The sequence below is a fragment of the Nesoenas mayeri genome (genome assembly GCF_963082525.1).
Source record: "Nesoenas mayeri genome assembly, chromosome: 7".
NCBI classification, from domain to species: domain Eukaryota; kingdom Metazoa; phylum Chordata; class Aves; order Columbiformes; family Columbidae; genus Nesoenas; species Nesoenas mayeri.
Genome location: NC_137551.1, coordinates 15,065,012 through 15,079,322, shown reverse-complemented (window position 1 = coordinate 15,079,322; position 14,311 = coordinate 15,065,012). Strand labels below are relative to the sequence as shown.

General features: G+C 44.0%; 1 protein-coding gene across 1 annotated transcript in view; it reads right to left on the bottom strand.

Moving 5' to 3' along the window:
* Positions 1-10,842: 10,842 nt before the first annotated feature.
* The window catches only part of GLUD1 (glutamate dehydrogenase 1), a 29,757-nt gene continuing 26,288 nt past the window's right edge, over positions 10,843-14,311 (bottom strand). The window contains exons 12-13 of the mRNA XM_080347362.1: positions 13,232-13,294; positions 10,843-12,593 (exon numbers count right to left, since the gene is read on the bottom strand). Of these exons, the coding sequence (XP_080203488.1) occupies positions 12,474-12,593; positions 13,232-13,294 (183 nt within the window). The 3' untranslated portion in view covers positions 10,843-12,473. The remainder of the gene's footprint in view (positions 12,594-13,231; positions 13,295-14,311) is intronic.

Below are 14,311 nucleotides of genomic sequence, written 5' to 3'. Positions count from 1 at the left end.
GTTGGGTTGTGGAGGTCAGCATGATTTTGTCATCTGGTGTTCACACTCCGGTTTGGAAGGTCCTTTTGAGATGTTCTTGTTTGATTATATAGACCTGTAAAATATTGCTGAAGGGAGAATCCAACATGTAGACAGATATACTCAAAGCTGCTTATTTCCACACAATTTTTCTAGTGCTTCAACAAAGGAAAAATATTCCAGTAATTTCTTTAAGAGTTACTTCATATAAAGTATAAGCTTCATGATTTTCAGGTTTTTTTAGGTGGCTATTTGTTTCTTCCTATCTTAGCTTAGCTACAAGTCGGAAAACAAATTGAAAACCAAAAAGGCAATACCAGACATAATTTGAGCAAATAGACATGTCTTCTGAAGTAATAAATATTTGTACGATTCCCATAAATTTATATAATATCATTACAGTTTAAGACAAGAGATGATGATGATTGATTTTCAGGAGGATTTGCTCTTTTTATTTTGTTTGCAATTATTCCTATTGTTTTTAATACTGCACTTCTGTTATGATTTGAGAAGATAAATGACTTTCAAACAACAATAAAAAATAAGATCATAAAAGATCAGTTTTCAAAGTAAAAAAAATCTGCAAGCTCAGGTAATTTCAGAACTAGCGTACTGTTCAACTGTATCTTCTCTGTGTACATGCATTAAAATAGTCTTCAACTATATATAGTTGCAATGCCAAATATTGATTTAGTCAAGTCCTCACTTCAGTTTAGGTTACATTAGCATGTTGAAAAAAAGTTGCTATTTCATGACACCTCATTGCTGTGATAAACAGCCACCAGATTGCATTTGGTAAATGCATGAACACGACTGTTGCTTAAGAGCTATCTCTGCCAAAACCCAAAAATCTTTCCAACTGCTTTTGGTGGATAAGAGTTCCTATTAAAGTTACCCAATTTCTAGTATCAGTGAATAAGAAATGAAGAAAGAATGTCTGTTCTGTATTCACAATCAACAGGTTTTCACTGTGCTAGATTTAGAGGTTTTGTTAAAAAATAAAAATCAAAATACATATTCTCTTCAGGCCTAGGCACTCTAAATAATGGAATTAAAGTCTATCATTGACTTCAGTTCTTGAAAACACTGAAGAAGGGAAACGAGTGCTTGACATGAAACTACTATATCAATATCCATAGATGTCTTCAAATATGGAAACACAGCACTGACATAATTTATCCTACAGTGCTTTCCCCCAGAAATACAGAACATAATGTGTCTTTACTCCACTGCTGTGCTGTCATTATGGCAAAAGAATGAAAATTGGGGCTTCTTGTGCTTTATTTGAAATGAGGAATATTGAGTGCCCACTTCCACTGACCACTGTAGAAGGAGCTAATTAGTATTTATCTTACTAAAAACCACTGTGCATGTAGATTTTTTACTCTAGAAAGCAAATATGTGACAAGGATGATGTCCTTCTCAACAAATGCAATCTCCACAAATGCATGTCTCCACAATCCTACGCAACTGAATGATCCAAGTGAAGATGCTCAGGGTTGCTCACTTCTGGTAGCCAGGTCTCCTACAACCTCATGGGTCAGTATCAGCCGCTGCGGCTGAGAATAAAGGGTTAGCTTCAGCATTGCTGATGATGTGACAAAAACAGATACTAAAAAGTGTTACCAGCAGCATGCCTCTATCTGTACAAACAAGCCACCAGAATAGTTATAATTGGGATTTCAGATGGTCAACAGATTTCCAATTCAATTAGGAGGTGGCGAGGGATGTGACCCGGCTGGGGTGTGAGAGACCCGCAGTTCAGCTGAGCCACATCTTTCACAGGCCCGGCTTTATTATCCCGAAACGAGGAATAAAATCATCCATCCCACCGAGCTCCAAGAGCAGGGGATGACAGGGCCGGCCCCTCAGCCGCAGGGTGGAGCCAGGCCCTCCGGGAGGCAGCTCTGCCCGGGGAGCCCGGCCCGGGACAGCGCCAGAGCACACGACAGAACCCCACCGTCCGCCGCCCAGCAGCGGGAGCCGGGCGGGAGGAGCCGGGGCGGGAGGAGCCGGGCGGGGGGAGCCGGGCGGGGGGAGCCGGGCGGCAGGAGCCCGGGCCGGGGGAGCCCGCGCCGGCAGCGCGGGGCGGAGCTGGCGCTGGCGCGGGACAGTCCGGCCCGGGCGGCCGTTACCCCGCGCGCCCGCCGGGTGGCGCGCGGACACCACCCGCCTTCCCGAGTGTGCGACGTGCCCGCGCTTTGCACCGGGCCGAGCTGGTGCCGGGGACTGCACCGCACCGGGGGAAGCCGGGGAGAGGGGCTGGTTGCGGGGCTCCATCGGCTCCGGAGGAAGGCGGGAGGAGCCGGGGAGGAGCCGGGCCGCCGGCGGGCAGCGGAGCCGCGGCGGGGCGGGGCGGGGCGGGACGGCTGCAGGGGGCACGAGCCCGGCGGGGCACGGCTGCGCGCGCTCGGGGGCGCGCGGCGGCTGCGGTAAGTCGCGGCGCGTGAGGCGCAGCCCCAGAGGAGCGGAAACAAACCCGCGCGTTGTGTGGAGATCAAAACCCCGTGCGCTCCTGCAGCGTGCCCGGAACCGGCACCCAGCGCTCACCGGTGCCAAACGCAGCCTGGTCGGGACAGCTGTGGCCGGTGTCACCGGAAGCGTGACTCCTGCTGGCCTAAAGACATGCGAGTCCGCTCAGTGCTGGTCAGCCCACCCTTCCACACAAGCTGAAAGCGACCTGCGAAACGCCTGATCAGACACTACAGAGACTACCGGCCTTGCAGCTTCAGACATTGTGAAGCATCACGATTAGTTAAGTCTGGCTTTAGCACAGGCCTTGTGGCCTTCAGCTGAACGCTGGTCATTGTACGCTGAAGGGATTACATAACCAAGGTGCAAATGTGCGAGCAATTGGCTCCTGAGGCCCGCCGCATTAAGATTTTGTGTACAATGGCTGTTACTTTTCTTTCTGGCGTACTGGCTTTATTCTACGCTCTTTTTCTTCTGCTCTTCATTGTAAGTCATCCACTTCCCTTTTGTAGATGCAGAACGTTTCTCTCCTGCATCCCCAGCGATGCCACCGTGACCAAAGAACACATGCGGAGTTTGTCAAAGGCTTTGATTCGTGTATCTTCCGGAAAAGAAGGAAAAGACTGTTTGTTGCTGCTAGTTGTAGCCAAGATCCTCAGCACAGAAGCGCTTTATATGTCAAAGTAGCACTGCATATCAGGCTTCAGGTCAGACACCATGAAGATGTTCCCGATACAAACTTTATGCAGGTCAGTTCTCAGCTTTGAGGATGTTTGCCACTCAAGCTTTGACGATTTTCTTATAACACAAAATAGGTCCTTTTTATATTTGAAAACTGCAGTGTGTTTTAATGCTGTGTGTTTGTATTCCTGTGAGGCAATCATCACCTTCCTGTTTGTAGGAGTGTTGCAATGGCACGTACTTCCTCTAGTGTTATAATTCAATATGTACCTGCAGTGCATCAGTGTAATACAATTAGGTTCATTGGGAAGTCAAAGCATCAGTGCTGGAGCTGTACCAATCTGCTCTTGTGGAAGTTGTTAAGGAGCTGGTGTTGATGTGGCTGTTGACAAAAAATTAGAGCACTATTTGCAGTACTGGAGGGGAAGAGAAGGAACTGTCCTTTCCTTTGCAGTTTGGATAGGATGAAGAGGGGTGTTTCTAGTGTCTCTTTACAGTGTAAACAGTCACCTCACCAAATACACAAGCCTGTTGCTGACTGTGTCCCGCTGTCTTCTCACATCTCTGTCAGCAAGTGGAGCAGCAGCCCAGCAGGACTAGGAAATTGCTGTTTCCTGCAAGCAGGGCCAGCTGTGGGTGATTGAGGCTGTGTCAGGGAACAACGGGTGCAGTTTACTGCTTGGCTGCTGTGCAGTGAATTTCCAGGGGTCAAATGCTGTTCTGAGTTATCTGAAATATTTCAGGGTATTTTTCTGCACTGTAGGTCAGTTCTAAACTCTGACAATGCCCCTTGACTTGAAATCAAGGAAGGCATTAATTTAAAAACAAAATTGTCACTTTCCTTCTATTTTCTTGTGAGCATATTCTGGTAGAATTTTCTTTCAGATTTGGCGAGTAATCCCCTCCCCGCTGTCAGAAGATAAAATGATGCAGAGAATCCTGTCCCCACCCCCAGAAATCCCTCCACATTAAATTTAATTTACATGAAGCAGGACTTTGTGATTGGTAAGAAACTGCAATGGTTGGAAGAAAGCAGAACTTTTACTGTAATGCTGGAAGGAACATTGCAGAGCAACTGTTGTTCGTGAAGTGATATGTCTGGGATCAGGAGAGGTATTCCTAGAGCCTGCTGTGCTGGTAACCGTAGGCAGAACATCAGTTTGATGAATAAAACCCTTGTTCTGAGGTAGGTTATATTTTTCCCCCCTTTTCAGCAACAATTATTTGATCAGCCTGGTTGTTTGAGGTGGGAGCAGCTCCCGGCTGGATGGACAGTGTATGGGCGCCCAGCAGGAGGAACCGGGGTGGCCTGGAGACAGCGTGCTGGGCAGCCTGTCCTGTCCTGTCCTGCGGGCTGGCCCTGTGCCACTTCCCACCCCGCTGGCCCTGGCCCTGGGGACAAGGTGGCACCTCAGCTCTTTGTCACTTGGGGCAGGCGGTGTGAGCCTGGAGCTGCAGCTGGAAAGGGTGGGCAGAGGCTGCAGGGCTGCCCCCACCAGCCCTGGTCTGCTGCCCAGGTCCCTGTGTGCTGCACTGGGGCCTGAGTGTTCACGCTGGGGACAGAGGGGAAGGACACAAACCTTCTGTCATCACTCTCCTGAGCCAGGCATGGGAAACAAGGGGTTAAAATATTAATTATGACACACCACAAAATTATTAGCGTTGTCTAACACAACAAAGATTTCATCAGATACATTAAAAAGCAGGGTTAACTCCTCCCATTTCTTTTTATAGACATGAATTTTATGTCTCACTGATGAGAAAAAAAATGTGGGAAAGAATCATCTGAAACTGGATACTTTTCTATGTAAGGTTTTGAAACGCCGAAGTTGATTTAAGCAATTCTTCAGCTGCGTGTTTTGCAATGCAATGTTTTTCTGCCCGGTTCCCAATGGACTGTGCTTGTCTCCGTATCTCTCTGCACGGCACCATTTCGGGAGCTTTGGTCGGGACAGCTGTGGCACACATGCTGTTTACCAACTCCTCAACATGGAAACACAAAGCTTTCATTCCTGGGCCATGGAAAACTGCCGATTAATCTACGCCCTCTCTCTGGGGAGGAAAACATAACAAACCCTAATGTCCCTTCACCCTTTATGCCTCCTATATTAATCACCTGGCAAGGGCTCATGACTTTCCATGTTCCAGCTTGCATTTGCCCTGTAACTACTGGGAGGAGTCCTGCTTTGTCTATAAAAAGCTGCACTTTGCTGCACATTGTAGCAGAACTGAATTTAGGGATTCACTCACGCATCCTCTGTAGGAGAGAGGACTGAGCACAGCCATGTTCGGGATTGGGAAGAAGCTTGCTGAGGAAGCCACGCAACAGGCCGAAAGCGCTGCACAGGCGGCAGGTAAATATAAGTTGCTGCTTTCCCTCCTCCTGTGTCTTAGGTGTTAAAGGATATGCTTGGCTGCCACCCCTGCAGGATTTTTGTCCCTCAGCTGGGAGCAAATCACTCTCTTGGGTAGGAACTCTATAGACCAGGGGTGTCAAACCCATTTTCACCGGGGACCACATCAGCCCCTTTGAAGGGGCTGATGTGGTCCCCGGTGAAAATGGGTTTGACACCCCTGGTTTAGATGCTCTCAAGAGTGTGGTCAGTGAACTGCAACCTCCAAACCCTCTAACACTATAGGAAATGAAGGACCGATATTAACTACTGGTTTTTCACAACTTGTCCCACTCTGGCTTTTACTGTGTGGGTGTCTTGGTGATGCACTGACGAGAGGACAGAGGAAAGCCCAGAGGGGAGGGAAGACTGTTTATTTAAGGCTTTGTATTCTGACATGAACAGCCATGATATACACAAGTTTTGTAGTGGAGTAGTGGATTAGTTTCCTGAAGCTCTGAGGTCTTTTATCTGCTCGGTGCTGCACAAATATGTGCAGTTAAGCCAGCTCCGCTGTGCTGTCAGTGCTCCAGCCCCACTAGTGTCGCAGCCACTCCCCCCACCAAAAGCACAAGTGCAGCTGTGGGGGCTCAGGGCACCTAAGTCAAGTTTAGTTCTGCTGAGAGACTTGCAGAATCGACCCCGAATTTAAATAGCGTGCCATTTAGATGAGCCATTGTTAGTGAAGCTTTAACACAAACAAGAGATCTGACTCATGCGATTCCTGAAATGATTGTGCTTAGTACAATATATGAAACCCTAGAGACTGTTTCGTATTTCTTCACATGACAGTTAGGTAAACTCTACAAACCAAGCATTTTGTCTGTAACTTCAAATGCAGTAGAAATATTACTTATGTGCCCAGTGATCAAGTGGAAAGCCTGCTACTTATTTACCACCTATCCTTGGTTCAGTTTGCTAGGAAGATGAAAGATGCCTCATTCCACACCCACTGCTGCCCATTCCAAAGACTTTGGTTTTATTCGAGAATCAATTATTTTTATGCTCATTTTTTGTTTTCAAATGAAAATGTCTTCATTTTGCTTTTGCTGTACAGCATCCCTAAAAATGTGTATCTTGAGGAGACTTTTTGATGTTCTCAACTTTCTTCAATGCTGGGGAAACACTATCTGCTGTTTCCTATGCTGTAAGACTGATGTGGATGCTTTGGAAGTGGTATTTGTCATCTTGAAGGGACTGAGTAGTAATCTTGGTGTTCAGCTGATGTAACTGTTTAGGAGTCAACAGACTCTAAGAGCAGAGTTTTTAGATGGCACCAGCAGTCCTTCTGTCCCAAGCACTTGAAGCTGAACCAGTTGGTCAGACACCAGAGCTCTGAAGCTCTTCGCCTGCACCTTGCACACATCTACCCAGCCAGTACTGTGGCACAGCACCGCCCTTCCAGCTGGAGCTGGATCCTGGAACAACAGCGGGAGCCCCCAGGCACTGGCCTGACTTTGGCCACTTCTGTGCCATCAGCACATACCTCGATGATGATGCTGAACTCATGTTGCATCAGTAGCAGTACTGCACCTACTCTGTGAGTATTATACATAGAGGTATCCTCCAAATCCCCATTTAGATGAAAACAAAAGGGGATTTTTTATGCGAATATTAAACAAGACTGTCCAATGGGTGGCTGTAAATCTCTTAATCACCTTGTCTCTGAACTACGCCTGTTGTGCCTGCACATGCCCCAAAGGCACAGTCTCATGAGTCATTGCTAAGTGCAGAATGATACAACTGGGCTTTGTAAGCATCTAAAATTAGCACCTACCCCATGGTTCGTACAAGGAGCCGTGAACGCAGCTGTGACCTAAGGTCACTATGGGAAGCATTTTCCTCAGCCACACCTTGTGAGCAGCGTACATCATTCATGTTAGGAAACTGCAGCAAAAAATGATGCATGATGATAATGAGTACTTTTTAAAGCATTAGAAAGTGTCCTACAAACTCAAGGCGAAATAGGCCACTGGTTTTTACAAGACACTTAACAAAACAACTACGGTTGAGCGATGCAATCCAAGCTTGGAGACTTTTGAAGTTTTAGACACTCCCAGTCCACTTAAACGTCCTTCCTCACTGCAGCACGTCTCCCTCGTGCCATGTCCATGAGGAATTTGGCTTGCTCAGTCAGTCCCCGCTTGGGTGTCTGTTGTGCAGCACGCACCAGTGTTTGTTTTAAAAGGTAGTATTTGGAGCCAGGCGGAATAAAACAAATTAAGGTTCAAATGAAAGCCGTTTGCCCCAAATTTTTATTTGACTCTTGTAAGCAAGACTTCCCTGATCACAGGTATTGTAAGCTGATAATCCAATTCCTTTACTTTAAGACAATACTTTCTCTTGGTCTCCATGTCTCAATACGTCTCCTCTACTCAACATTTCCATGCCTCTAAAACCAGTCTGGTCTCTTACAGAGTACAATTTGCTCTAACTAAAAGAGAAGTATTAGGCTGTACATTAAACTTGGATGCCCTGCCCTGATGACATGCTGCTTCCAGGCAGTAAGCATCAAGTTTTATGCTGTTGGTGGGAGACTCTTTACCAACCAAACTGCCCAAGCCTGCCCTCTGCAGCTCCTACCAGGCCCACTAAAATGAAGGTTTCATTGCACATGATTCTATACCAGGCTTTGTTTCCTGATACTGCAGGTGACACAGATGGTAACTTCCATAATCTTCATCTGTACCAAGACACACGGTAACATGGGGAACTATTGCCAGTTTCCTAATGGCATCTCTCTCCCACTAAACCAGGGTGCCCATCCTTATAGAATAATTCTTCATCTTCTAGCACTGAAACATTCAGCAAACCTTTCTAAAATGTGATTACTGAGTTTAGGGAAAGCATAGAGACCGCTTGATTTACACCTGGTTTTCTCCTAATTCCAGTTAACACTGTAGGCCAGACTGTGCAGCAAACGGTGGAACAGGCTAAGGATGCTGGTCAGAAAGGTACGGAAATGTTTATTTCAACAATGTCACACCAGTGAAATCCCAGATAGCTCCCCCAACCCTGCCTTGCTCCTTGTCACACACCTGGTGGGAAAGGGGAAGGTATTGCAGTGATGCTACAGTTATCTTTCCTTTTCTGTTTTAACAGTTCTTGATGAAGTCTACAAAGTTGCTGAAACTGGTGAAAAAGCCGTAAAAAATGTCGCGAATCAAGCAACTTCATGGGGCAAAAGCTTTGGACAATGAAGAAAACGTACCATCACTGAAAATTTTGTAAACAGATTTCTAACACATGTACTCTTAAATAAAGAAAATACTTACACTCCACTTGGCTTGTATGTATTCCTTAAGAATCCTTCGGCTACACATATTAAAAAGACATTTCTAATCACTGATCTGGAAAGACTGGATTACCATACACAGCAAACAGCTAAAGCTCTGCTGTGCTACTAATGCAGACAAACAGTCTTTTTTTTTAACATGGGAAGGGATGGCTCGAAGGGGCACAATGCAAAGTCGAGGACTTGAGAGTTGGTCTCTCCCATTTTGTCACCAAGTGTAAGTCACAATCGCGTATGTGTGTGCAAGTCTCACAAGCTGATGAGCACCCCACAGCTGTCCCAATACAAAGGAAGCACCTGTGTGCTCTTTTGTATCACAGAGATACCTTGCATTTCGTAGTCTGCCAGCAGCATGTAACCTTGAACAGTGCAGTTGTCATTCTCAGGAAATTCACTCCCAGCTTCAGAGTATGTACCGAGATGCTGTTCAGCACAAACTATCTGCACAAACAGCACTTAATGCTGCATGAGAGATCCCAAACACCTGCTGTGGTAAGGATGTCTTTTGCTCCAGGTAGTAAGCATGGTTCAGAGCACGGTCAAATCTGCGTCCATACCTAAGTTCAGGTACCAACTGACCTTGCCAAACACCTGGCAAGTTTCTCGATGAATGTGAGTGAATAAAAGTGGTGACAATGTCGTTATCTGGAAGATAAAACTTTGTGGGGGTATGCATATGTGAGGAGGGGAGCACTGCCCAAGAAGTTTAATCTAACACCTAACTGAAGTTACAGTTGTAGTAAAAAAACAAAACCACCAAAACAATATTTATACCCTGCACTTCAGAGAGTGATTGTTTTCTTCAGCTGTGCCTAGGTGCTAAGAATAGGCTGGAGCTGCTTTGCACCCAGGCTTCTAAAACTACATTAACTTATAGAAACTGCCTGAAATGTTACCACTTCGTTCTCTCTGTCGTTGTTGGTAAGCCTTGAGAGGTATGTGCTACAAAACATGGTAAGGAACACTCAGTTTTACTTTTTTCTAAACCCATCACATTAGGACTGAGCTCAACAATGCTCAGCACCAGCAAAGCCTCACTGTACAAGCCCACTTTGTAACAGGCCCTCATAAGAAGTCTGGATTCACTGATGCAGTTTGGTTCTGGTGTTCATCTACAAGCAAAGGGCAAATCAGCTGATGTGCTGTAATCTTAAGTCAGACTCCAGGCATCAATCTCCTCAAGAATCTCAGCAGGTTATTCTTATAGCAGCCCTTGGATATGCTCAGATTCATGTCTCGTATGTCCCCACCACTGACCCTGTAAACAAGAGATCAGTAACAATTGCTGTCAAGTTGGCTGAGGAGAAATCTAGTCAACCTTAAGGACCCATCCCTGGATTGGGTAAAGTCATGCCAGGTGGTAGGTTTGCTTTCTTTCAAGACATCCTGGGAAGTGTTAACTTGTGAGTGTAGCAGATGCTAATGAACCGGGGAATTCAATCACTGTGCAGCTTTTGAGATTTTTTTTTTCTTCAAATGGGGTAGGAAGTAGAAGAGAACCCAGTGAGCTGGCTGTGCCGGCTTTCTGTATGCTCCAACATTTGAAAGGGTCTCATTTTTCAAGTTTGCAGAGCCCAACTAGAGGTGCTCAACTAGCTGGAGAGGGGAGAAAATGAGGTGGGGAAAAGGGGCAGAATGACAGTAAATTAGCCAAGTCTCTTCACTGCTACTGCACTTTGCTTTCAACAACTTTGCTGCCAGATAACACAACTAGGCCTCTAAGATTTTTTCTCAATAACACAATGATTTTTCTGTGAGGTTTTTAGCCTCCGAGTTTTGGTGGAAGTAGGCTGCAATTTGCCAGGCATAAATCTTAGTTTCATTTTACTGTCTAATAAATGTTTACATAAAAACTGCATTGAAAAAGATTATCCAACATACAGGTTTTGTGTTTAGAGATCCACCCATAGATCACAGTTATTCTTCTGTGCTCAAAGGGTTCTCATGTTTTAAAAACTAAATGCCAGTATATATATTAATACATATATACACTCTACTGAAGTGATTGTAAGTAGTTTTATAACCCTGGATATCAGCATATACGATGGAGTAAGCCACTAGTTAAATGCATCACACGGGTTTATTGCGCTATGCTAACTACTAGAATAGTTCTTCACACAAATTTGAGTGGACAAAGTAGAGACCTGAAATGATTTACCAAATATATCCAACTTCGAAAGTCTTGCTGACAGGCAAGTTCAAGAGACTGAGATCTGTATTAGTGAGCCCTGTAGGATAACTCAGAGACAGTATCTTATCAGTAGGCACGTAATGAATAAACAAGTGCTGTGAGGATTCACAGGCTGATTGTAACTACAGAAAGCTATTGCATGAAATAGAAAATAGTAATACACCAGCATAGAAGGCTTGGAAAGGTCAACTTTTTTTAATAACTGCTCTTCTCTCCAGGTTATGTCATGCAGTTACAAAGTAGTTAGAAAAAAAGCATGAGTTTCTGGGAGGGACTAGTTGTCTCTTAAAAAAAAACATTCATATTCATTACATAAATAACATCTGGCACTTCAAGGGGACTCCATTGGACAAAAGCCTTACACTTTAAAAACTGTGCTTGATCCAATATTGTGGTGAGGTCTATTCTGTTGTACTCTAATATGTCTGAAACTTTCGAGACCTCCTGATGACAATAAAAAAAAAGGCTGTGTGTGTGTTAAGACAGTGGATTAAGTTTGCAGCAGCATTCTAGCTCCTCTGTACTTTGGCCAATGACTTCTGGGTTCGGTTTCACTGTAGTTGTTCACTGAGGCAGTATCTGATTTTCAAAAAGCCTCTGAAAGGAAGAGACTGAAACAGAATTCCAAAAAAACTACGTATGATGGCTTACCAGATTCAGACTATTTTTTTTTTTTTTTCCAAAAAAAAAGGAAACAACCTATAGTCAGAATAGTTATGTAGATACTGGATTAAAAACATAACTTGAATTGCTTAGTAGTTTCAGCTTACAAAAATATTAGTCTGTCACCTCTACATGTCATGGTGATAGTCAAACTAGCTTGAACAAGCAATACAAGGCAGTCCTGTAACAGCAGCACAGTTAAACAAAAAAACATTGCCTAAAGAGAATCAGGCCTGAAGCTGTACTACAAATAAAAATAAAACTCTTGTCAAAGTTAATCCCTGCTGGAGGCCCGATCTTCCTTTGACAATGCCACAGCATTGATCATACAAGGCCTTACTGAAAGTGCCAAAGCCAAAATTACATCATTAAACAAAAGTGCATGAAGTAATAATGAGCCAAGTGCTCATCTAGTACAGTATCTGATCTGAAGTCGGAGAAGCGGCTCAAGTGGCAAGACCACTCTTCTGTATATAAAATGTACCATTTTGTTTTGTAGGCGAAATACCCAGAATGGCCCCCACAAGTGCAGATGAACTGTTATCTTCAGATACATACTTGTATACAACTTCCTAATCCATGGATTTTTATTGTAAAAAAGGCTAGTTCGGACTGAAACTATTTGAGAATAGGATCCACTATTATGTCAGAAGAAAAGAAAATTTTGTGGTTACATGTAAACTTGTGATAAGCTTTCTCAAGAAGAGGGAACATTAACGACGAGAGGGATGGGATACAATAAGGAACGGTAATGGCCTGTTTATGTAAAGGTCAGGCCAGCCTCATTGTACACTTTGAAGACTTTCTCGATTGCATTGACGTAGGCAGCTGTTCTCAGGTCCAGACCCAGGTTATACTTCATGGCAGTACGCATGATTTGCTGAAACACAAAAGGTTATGTGTGACTTCCGCAAGTTTCTCCATAGGAACTACACTAGATTTGCTTAGAGGATCTAAATTATAAGAGCTGCTAGACTGGTATCAGAGCTCAGATCCTTTGAGGATCAAGTCTAAAATTTCTTGCTTCCACTTACAACTGAGATCTGAAAGAGAAGAAAATCTTTCCCAGTTTACTGTACTGCCTCTTTTCAGGTCTTGGATCCATGTATACCTCAGATACAGGGAGAGACAAGATGTCTCAAGTAGTCTTTGCCCCGCTAACTAAAAATACTGTATAAAGGGTTTAATCTAAAATTGCTGATTACAAAGTAAAGCACTCTAAGGCATGTACCCCAGATCAGTCAGGTACAGAAGGACAACTAAAAAGTTTCCTATTACTACAGCTCCTACTAGAAAATCCTTTCAATTTCATGTATTAGTCTCTAATGTTTACTATAGTCAGTCAGAGCTGGTCATCCTTGCACAGAGCAGAAATACCTCATACAGTGATTTCCATTATCATGAACTGTTTATCTCCTCCTTTAATTACTAAAAAATTCTGTACCACACGTTCAAAAACTGTTGCAAAGCCACCTAAGTTCTTTTTCCTATAGGTACATTTACTAATGCAATATTTACCCGGGCAGAACGCTCCATTGTATAAGCCAACCCAGAGTGGACAATGTCTTTCTCCGATGCACCCTGAAACAACAGGAAATGAAATCAGAGCTTAATTCAAAACACAAAAAGGTACTAGTCATGTATCGGCGACAACGAGACACTGAATTGCCATAATTACTGAAGCTTGCTTGCTCATTTTCTTGTGATGACTGGTGTTAAGAAACTAAATTGCCTTCACTGTGTTACCTGAAGAGCTAATTATGGCCAATTCAATTCTGAAACCTCATACTTAAGTGCTGGAGTCTTTTATATGCTTAGCTAGATGTATAATGTTAACATTTTTTAATTGATGTAACTACTGTTTTCAGCCTTCAAAACACACAGTACATGTTAAACAAAAAAGCTCTCAAGAGTTAACTTATAGAAACTACTTCCAATTGTTTTGAAGACTGTCAGGTTTTAGGAAGGGTAAGGGTCCTCAGTTCACATACTCAACACTGTATTAGTCCTGAGGGACTCCACAAAAACTTTGTTCCTATTAAAATTTAAATACACAGAACAACAAGTAACTGAGGTGGACCATCCTAATTCAGACTATCAGCTTCAGTGTTCCATCATCTGACTATTATAACTTCCTAGTAAATTCAGACCTGGCTTCACAAAACACATGCTTTTCCTCAAATACCATTTTGGGATGGATGTAGAAATTATTAGGGCAGTTTCTATGGCTTGTATTTAAAAGATCACAGAAATTCCTTTCAGTCACAGAACCTATCTATCATGCTATTCATTCAGCCTGACATGTATGAAAATGCTAGCATCTTACTGGATCAGGCTAAAGTTTGTTTCTGTCATCTGACAGTGACCCAAGTTCACATGCACTTCCCCAATTTCTTCCTGAGGAAGCATGGTTTAATGTTTTTTCACAACTCACTGGGTTGTCTCCTCCAATCATTTGTCCCACATTCTCCTGAATTTCTGTTAAAAAGCAAACTGACCAACCCTTTTAGCTTCCACACATGCCTTGGGCCTGGTATTCCACATCTTAACTGTCAGCTGTGCCAGGAACCATCCCCATTCTTCATTCTGCTCCTCACT